Source organism: Ranitomeya imitator, chromosome 5 (assembly GCF_032444005.1).
Source record: "Ranitomeya imitator isolate aRanImi1 chromosome 5, aRanImi1.pri, whole genome shotgun sequence".
Classification (NCBI taxonomy): Eukaryota; Metazoa; Chordata; class Amphibia; order Anura; family Dendrobatidae; genus Ranitomeya; species Ranitomeya imitator.
In genome coordinates, this window is record NC_091286.1 from 350,760,466 (window position 1) to 350,770,140 (window position 9,675).

Here is a 9,675-nt window from a genome sequence, read left to right on the forward strand (position 1 = left end):
TGCAAATACCAATTTGTCTCAGTGTGGAAGAATAAATGAGGTTATCTCTTTCCTTCCAGATGCAGTTATTCCTATCCTCCCTCAGATATACACCCTTCCCGATGTGAGGAGTACTGACCCTGCAGAAACCTGTTGAGAATTTGGAGATGGTCAGCTTCCAGGATGAAGGCTTCTAAGGCAGCGGAGCTCTCTTCGCTGGCATTATCCACTGCTTGCTGCACTTTTCCTGCTATCCACCAATGTCTCTCGTCCATTCCTCTACTTTAATGCTACAAATATTACACTCCCTCACAGTCAGTCTCCTATATAGAGAGCTGCACCTTGTCAAGCTGAGGCTGTTGTCAAGGCCAACAGTAAACAGTTCACACAATGAAGCTGTAACCCTTCTATTAACTCCTGGGGGGAGAAATGAACAATGGCACTTGTGTTTGTACCTCCCCACTCTAGCTGTTTGCTATGGACTTGGTACACATACAAGTGAAGCAGCTTCACGAAAAATGAGAGAAGTTACTGCCCACCCTACCTGCTCCCTGTGAGAGGGTCAGTACAGGGCATCATTTATAGTGAATCTGTTATTTATTAGGTTTGCTGTTATTGTTACTTTTTTTTGTCTTGTTTTTATTTTATATATAATTATCATAATAAAAGTATATTTTCTGTCCTGCAGATTTCACCCAAAGGGCCCTTTCTCACTTGCGTAAAATTCGGCCAAGTCTCGCAGGTTAAAACCCGGCTCTGCCGCCGGCACTCCAGAGCGGAGCGTGCAGCTCCATGTATTGCTGTGCGGCCGCATGCTCTGCTCTGGAGTGCTGGCGTCAGAGCCGGGTTTTAACCTGCGAGACTCGGCCGTATTTTATGCAAGTGAGAAGGAGCCCTAAGGCCGGGATCACACATTCGAGAAATACGGCCGAGTCTCGCATGTTAATACCTGGCATTGCCGCCGTCATTCAGGAGCGGAGCGTGCGGCTGCATGTATTGCTATTGCAATGCCGGGTATTAACATGCGAGACTAGGCCGTATTACTCGCATTTGTGATCCCGACCTAAGGGTGCTTTCACATTGTATTCAGGCACCCGCTCATTTGCCCTGTTGGGGCTTACATCTCACTCACCACAAAACGGGATCTGGACGTTCGCACCGACGGGGCCTTAGCCTTTAATTGTGCCAGCAAAGCAAACGTGCTCTCTGCCGTGCATCATTTTTGAGTGCATTCGCCTACTAGAGGCAGACACTCAGATGCCTCCAGTAGGTGTACACACTCGAAAATTATGCACAGCAGAGCACACGTTTGCTCTACAGGCACCATTATAGTCTATGGCCCTGTCGGCACATAGACTGTAATGGTCTATATAATAATCCCCACACTGTATGATGGCTGCCTAAATAGCCTCCATATACTGTAGTATAATACACCAGATAGTCCTCAATATAATATAATGCACTCCCCATAGGCCTCTATGTAGTATAATGCACTCTCCATAGGCCTCCATATAGTATAATGCACTCCCCATAGGCCTCCATATAGTATAAGGCAATCTCCATAGGTCTCCATATAGTATGATGCACTCCCCATAGGCAACTATATAGTGTAATGCACTCCACATGGGCATCTAAATAGTATAATGCACTCCTCATATGCTTATATATAGTACTAGATTGTGGCCCGATTCTAACGCATCGGGTATTCTAGAATATGCATGTCCCCGTAGTATATGGACAATGATGATTCCAGAATTCGCGGCAGACTGTGTCCGTCGCTGATTGGCCGAGGCAACCTTTATGACATCATCGTCGCCATGGCAACCATTATGACATCTACGTCGATACTGTGCCCGTCGCTGAATCAGAAACGTGAGATGTCTACGTCCTTTATGACATCATCGTCGCTGTGCCCGTTGCTGATTGGTCGAGGCCTGGCGGCCTCGACCAATCAGAGACGCGGGATTTCCAGGACAGAGACAGACAGACAGACAGACAGACGGAAAAACCCTTAGACAATTATTATAGTACTAGATTGTGGCCCGATTCTAACGCATCGGGTATTCTAGAATATGCATGTCCCTGTAATATATGGACAATGATGATTCCAGAATTCGCGGCAGACTGTGCCCGTCGCTGATTGGTCGAGGCAACCTTTATGACATCATCGTCGCCATGGCAACCATTATGACATCATCGTCGCTGTGCCCGTCGCTGTGCCCGTCGCTGTGCCGCCTGCCGCCTGGCGGCCTCGACCAATCAGAGACGCGGGATTTCTACGTCGATGCTGTGCTGGTCTCTGATTGGTCGAGGCCTGGCGGCCTCGACCAATCAGAGAGCCGGGATTTCCAGGACAGACAGACAGACAGAAAGACAGACAGACAGACGGAAAAACCCTTAGACAATTATATATATAGACTAGATTGTGGCCCGATTCTAACGCATCGGGTATTCTAGAATATGCATGTCCCCGTAGTATATGGACAATGATGATTCCAGAATTCGCGGCAGACTGTGCCCGTCGCTGATTGGTCGAGGCAACCTTTATGACATCATCGTCGCCATGGCAACCATTATGACATCATAGTCGCTGTGCCCGTTGCTGATTGGTCGAGGCCTGGCGGCCTCGACCAATCAGACGCGGGATTTCTACGTCCTTTATGACATCATCGTCGCTGTGCCCGTTGCTGATTGGTCGAGGCCTGGTGGCCTTGACCAATCAGAGACGCGGGATTTCTACGTCGATGCTGTGCCGGTCTCTGATTGGTCGAGGCCTGGAGGCCTCGACCAATCAGAGAGCCGGGATTTCCAGGACAGACAGACAGACAGAAAGACAGACAGACAGACAGACAGACGGAAAAACCCTTAGGCAATTATATATATAGATAATGCACTCCCCATAGGACTATATAGTATAATGCACTCCCCATATGCCTATATATAGGATAATGCACTCTCATTAGGCCTCTATATAGTATAATGCACTCCCCATAGGCAGACTCTAAATAGTATAATGCACTCCCCATAGGCAGATTCTATATAGTATAGTAAACTCTCCATATGCCTTCATATAGTATAATGCAGTCCCCATTGGAAGACACTATATAATATAATGCACTCCCAATAGGCCTCTATATAGTGTAATGCACTTCTCATAGGCAGACTCTATATAGTAAAATGCAACCCCCATAGGCAGACTCTTTATAGTATAATGCACCCCATTAGGTTTCTTCAGTATAATGCACTCCCCACAAGCCTCCATACAGTATAACGCACTCCCCATAAAACAAAAGTAAATACAATATTCACCTTTCCTTCTCGTTTCACCACTTCTCCGAGCACCTGCACATCTCAGGACAGCGAGCGTCAAGTAATGACGCCACCACGCTCACGGTCAGTGTCTGTGTCAGTGAAGTCAGATGCAGGGGGACGCTCTCATCATTGCTATCAACTGTATCGGCATCCAGCCGCAGAGTTCTGCCACAGAGTTTAACTGTATGGGTGCACGGTGCATGCCCGTACAGTTAACAGTAAGTAACTGTGGGCCCTTAAAGTACGGGTCCCAGGGTGAAAGCCCCCTCTGTCCCCCAGTAGCTAAGCTACTGCTGTGTGCTGTACATATTTAACATTGCAAAGTATATGAGAAGCTTTGTAATGTATTTCTTTCTTTCTCCATACTGAAAAAACACTGATGGTAAAAACAGACACACTGAGACACATAGATAGACACACATAGTAGAAATGGACACACGGAGGACATGCTAATGGAAATCAGTGATGACACCGGTATTGGTTTTTCACGTACGTGTTTTATAACGATGTGTGAAGGAGGCCTACGGGTGATATCTCTACTTTGCGAGCTGATAGTACAGGTGGAAAATGTAATTGTCACCTGAACGCTATGTAAGTTCACCCCCTCCCCCCATTACTCCCTTTCTGATTTTTATTTCCTACCAATGATGGGATAGGTGGATGGGCAACTGGCTAATGGAGCTTGTTTCTTTTGTAGGTCTTTACTGACTTCTAGAGCTAATCTTCACTATTGCAGATAAGTAAGGTTTAGCCGGTGTTTCTGGATTACCCGGCTCAGTTTGATCAGGGCTGCAGTGTTTCTAATGTTAGTCTCCTGGTTTGCAGCTCCTGAACAATGAGGGCTGCATTCTCTTTCCTACTAGTTTAAGAATCTGCTTTGTAAAGTGTTATTAGCCCCTTGTGAGCTTATAGTTTTATTTCTGTGTAAGGGCTTATGCAGACGACCATATTATTTGTCTGAGTGCGATCCAAAAAACATTGGATTGCACTCAGAATAATCTTAGTCTATGGGGCCGTGCACATCAGATTTTTTCCTCGCACAGAGCCGTCAGGAATAAAAATGCATCATGCCACATTTTGGTCCGATATTATGATCATACTCAGCAATGCAAGGCAATGATTCTGTAGAAACAATTGGACTGCACTCCGATGACATCTGAGTGCAGTCCAATTTCCATGGACGGACAGAATGGAGGAGATGGAGACATTTGTTTTCTTCATCTTCTCCTCATCTGAGAGAATCGGATCACAGTATAATCACACCCTGACCAGAGTTTCATCACAGTGTGATAATCGGCCCAATGGCCTCAGATGAAAGAAAATACGCTGATGTAACCCTTGGATATTCTGATAAACATGCCAGCTATAAAGGCTTGGTAACTACTGCGGCAGCCGTCGTATGGTCGACATTTTGCTCAACTATAGAGAAACTACCTATATCTCTTGACGGTTTAATCTTATTTAATGGCCCCTTGTAGCTATAAAATTATTCATTATCTGTATTTAAGACATTGCTTATTTCCCTTCCTCCTGTGTGTTTTTCCCCTCAGTGAGCTATTGTTCTATGGTATCATCTATCTTCTCTTCTTCACACAGGTATTTTATCCATCCATCCATTTGTGTGCTGACCGCAAGTGTGAACAGATTCATATCTAGCAAGCTTTGCTCACGGTATTTTATCCATCCATACTGTGTTATTTTTTTTTCCCTCTGTTTTTGGTTTCTGATTTAAAGTGTTAAAAGCTATATTTTTTTTTCTTTATTCCTCTTTCCCACTGTTTTATGGCTTTGTTCAGCATTGGTTGTTTACCCTCCATAGTAATGCCTGCTCTGGCCTTATGCTAATTGATTGATTGCTGATTGGGACCATTTGGCTCCTGATGCGAGCAGTCACTCCTTTTTATATATATTTAGTCTGGCTGGGATAGCACGCGTGCGGGTTCGCGTGTGCAACAGATTTTAAGTGCAACAGATAAAAGTGCTTTTCAGTTAGACAATGGTAGTTGGGCAGGAGACAGGTAAGGTGCATAAGTTTTTCAAAGAATCATGCTTCTTGGTCAGTCAGACAACATTATGCATTGATCATATCAATCTGCTTCTTATTTGTTTTTACTTCTGCTTTCTCACAACTCGCCCGCCCTTTAACACATTCTGTGCACTCTCTCTATATCCACCACTCCCTTCTCCCATGTATAACTCTGAGGCTCTACTGACATTTCTTACCCACTCCAAACCAGCCACTACCGCCATGCAGCACTCAAAACATTCATACAAATCATCCCACCACCTGCTCTTTCTGTTTTTTCTCCTTTTACTAGTTGCAGGTGACATCTCCCCAAACCCTGGACCTCCCTCCACCAGCATACATTACTCTCCTCCAGCTACATATAGAAACCCTGCTAATCTTATTAACCTTCAGTGCATGCCTTCTCCTATTGCTTTCCACTGTGCTCTCTGGAATGCACGGTCTGTGTGTAACAAACTAACTTACATTCATGATCTTTTCCTCTCTAATTCCCTAAACCTTCTGGCTATTACAGAAACCTGGATCCAGCACTCAGACACCACTGCTGCTGCCGCGCTCTCGTTTGGTGGGCTGAAATTTTCACATACCACCAGAGCTGAGAACAGACAGGGTGGAGGTGTTGGTTTACTCCTTTCATCACAATGTGCTTTCCAGGTCATCCCCCCGGTTCCCTCACTTACATTTCCTTCCTTTGAAGTCCACGCCGTCAGACTCTTTAAGCCCTTCCCCTTGCGGGTGGCAGTTGTTTATCGCCCTCCAGGCTCCTCCCGCCTGTTTCTAGACCACTTTGCCACCTGGCTTACTCACTTTCTATCCTGTGACATCCCCGCCCTCATCATGGGAGACTTTAACATCCCAATCAATGATCCCCTCTCCCAATCTGCCTCTCATCTTCTTTCTCTAACTTCTTCATTCAACCTCTCACAGTTTACTAATTCTCCTACGCATGAGGACGGGAATACTCTGGACCTGGTTTTCTCCCGTCCCGGAGTGCCGCACGACTTTACTAACTCCCCTCTCCCGCTCTCGGACCACAACCTTCTTTCCTTCTCTGTCAAGAATTGTCTCCTCACCCGGGATACCCCCACTTACCACACTTATCGGAATACACGTACCATTAATACCTAGCAGCTTATGGACAACCTCCACACATCTTCAGCCCCCATCGCCTCACTCCCCTGTCCAGACTTAGCATTGTCACACTTCAATATTACACTGAAGAATGCCCTGGATGAAGCAGCACCTTCTACACGCAGAAAGACCCGACACAGACAACAGCAGCCCTGGCACACTATGCAAACACGCTTTCTTCAGCGGTGTGCAGAGCGGCAGTGGAGAAAATCTCTCTTAGCAGAAGACTTCATCCACTATAAAATCATGCTCAAAACCTATAACTCTGCCCTTTCTCTGGCCAAACAATCCTACTTCACCACCCTCATCACCTCACTATCCAACAACCAAAAACAACTTTTTGAAACCTTAAACTCCCTCCTGAAACCTAAAGTACAGGCCCCCATCTCCAATCTCAGTGGTGAGGATCTGGCCACTTATTTCCTAGAAAAAATCAACCACATCCATCAGGATATCTCAGCCCAATCTCCTCAGTGCCTGGATCCCCTTCCCTGCCGCACCTCAAGCTCACTAGACATCTTTGAGCCTGTTTCAGAAGAAGTTTCCAAGCTCCTCGCTTCAGCTCGGCCTACAACCTGCAATAGTGACCCCATTCCTTCACCTCTCCTGCAGTCTCTCTCACCAGTGGTCACCACTCACCTGACTAAAATATTTAACCTCTCTCTTTCCTCAGGCATCTTTCCCTCCTCATTTAAACATGCCATCATTACCCCTTTACTTAAAAAGCCATCCCTGGACCAGAACTGCACGGCTAACTACAGACCTGTCTCTAACCTTTCCTTCATCTCTAAACTCCTGGAACGCTTGGTCCACTCCCGTCTAATCCGCTATCTCTCGGATAACTCTTTTCTTGACCCCTTACAATCTGGTTTCCGCTCTTTACACTCCACTGAAACTGCCCTCACTAAAGTCTCTAATGATCTAATAACAGCTAAATCCAAAGGTCATTGCTCCCTGCTGATTCTCCTGGATCTCTCTGCCGCATTTGACACTGTGGATCATCAGCTCCTTCTCACCATGCTCCGCTCCATAGGCCTCAAGGACACAGCCCTCTCCTGGTTCTCCTCCTACCTCTCTGACCGCTCCTTCACTGTATCTTTTGCAGGCTCCTCTTCCTCTCCTCGTCCCCTTACTATCGGGGTTCCACAGGGCTCAGTCCTGGGCCCCCTCCTCTTCTTTCTATACACTGCCCCTATTGGACAAACAATCAGCAGATTTGGGTTCCAGTACCATCTCTATGCTGACGACACCCAATTATACACTTCTTCCCCCGACATCACCCCTACCCTAATTCAAAATACCAAGGATTGTCTGTCTGCTGTCTCTAACATCATGTCCTCCCTCTATCTGAAACTAAATCTCTCCAAAACTGAACTACTTGTGTTTCTCCCTTCTACTAACCTCACTCTACCCAACATCGAAATTACCCTGGAGGGTTCAACCATAACTCCCAAGCAGCATGCCCGCTGTCTTGGGGTGATATTCGACACCGAACTTTCCTTTACTCCCTATATCCGATCACTCACTCGCTCCTGTCACCTGCATCTTAAAAACATCTCCAGAATCCGACCTTTTCTCACCTTTGAAACTGCTAAGACTCTTACTGTCGCTCTCATTCATTCCCGTCTGGACTACTGCAACTCTCTTCTGATCGGTCTCCCTCTTTCCAAACTTTCTCCTCTCCAATCCATCTTAAATGTGGCAGCCAGGGTCATATTTCTGTCCAGCCGCTTCACTGATGCCTCCATCTTGTGCCAGTCATTACACTGGCTACCCATTCGCTACAGGGTCACTACAGGGTCCAGTATAAACTCATCTTTCTCACCCACAAAGCTCTCCACAGTTCTGCACCGCCTTATATCTCCTCTCTCATCTCCGTCTATCGCCCTACACGTGCCCTCCGTTCTACAAATGACCTAAGACTAACATCCCCCGTAATCCGAACCTCGCACCTCCGTCTTCAAGACTTCTCTCGTGCTGCGCCAGCTCTCTGGAATGCACTTCCCCAGACGATCAGACTGATACCTAGCCCCGACCTATTCAAGCGCGCTTTAAAAACCCATCTCTTCAAACAAGCCTACCACATCAACTACTCAGTAAACTAACTTTGCCCTGTTCCCTCCTTCCAAATATTATCTGCATGTGAATCTGCACCCTACTATTCATCTGTCTCCACACCCTCCATGCACATAACTGCACTTGATACTTGACTATTGCACTTAAACACACGGGCTGATGACCGGATCATGCAGCTTTATATGAAAATCCCTATTTATTATAATTGCCAGACCTGAAATAACAAACACTTTTCACCTATTGTGTCCCCCCATTTCCTTGTAGATTGTAAGCTTGCGAGCAGGGACCTCACCCCTAATGTCACTGTTTAAATTGTCTTAACTTGTACTGAATTTATTGTCTGTACATGTCCCCGCTTAATTGTAAAGTGCTGCGGAATTTGTTGGCGCTATATAAATAAAAATTATTAAATTATTATTATTATTATTATTATTATTAACAGGTTCTGTTCTTAGGGAGCTTTGTGTTAGATTTGTTTGTCATGTCACTGTGATGCAGAATAATAATAATATAATAATAATAATACAAAGCAGATGCGGCTCTCCTGACCCAAAGTCAGCAGCCTCATATATTGCTCGGATCATGACAAACGGATGTCAGAATGTAGCCTTATCTCTACCTGGTGGCCATTCTTCTATTTCATTCTCATTGCTCCTCTGAGTATTCATTTTTTCAAATCCACCATACAGCTCTAGAGATCTGGAACTCTTATTTTATTACTGTTTTTGGTCTTTACCAAGGTCTGTTGCTCACAGGATAATTATGCATAGCAACTTAAAGATGCATCCCGTATAGAATGCTGTGAGCCGTGTCCCATTAAAATAACCATAGAAATTAGCATTTAATAAAAAATAGAATTAGTTCTTACCGGTAATTCGGTTTCTAGGAACCTTCCACGACAGCCATTTCGGAGGTTGTCTTCCCCGCCCTAATAGGGGACAGGAACACAAAGAGGTTAAATACCCCTCCCCTTCCTGCACCGCCAGTGTTTTCCTGGACACAGTAGCATGTATAATTACCACAAAAGTGCAGGAATAATCCAATAAGAATATCTGATATAGGGAGGGAAATTAGTGCTGTCGTGGAAGGTTCCTAGAAACCGAATTACCGGTAAGAACTAATTCTATTTTCTCTAGTCACCTTCCACGACA

General features: G+C 45.6%; 1 protein-coding gene across 1 annotated transcript in view; it reads right to left on the bottom strand.

Annotated features, from left to right (window-relative positions):
• The window catches only part of LOC138637623 (dynein axonemal heavy chain 5-like), a 569,265-nt gene extending 568,963 nt beyond the window's left edge, over positions 1-302 (bottom strand). Inside the window, exon 1 of the mRNA XM_069726456.1 lies at positions 119-302. Within this exon, the coding sequence (XP_069582557.1) occupies positions 119-254 (136 nt within the window). The 5' untranslated portion in view covers positions 255-302. The remainder of the gene's footprint in view (positions 1-118) is intronic.
• Positions 303-9,675: the final 9,373 nt, after the last annotated feature.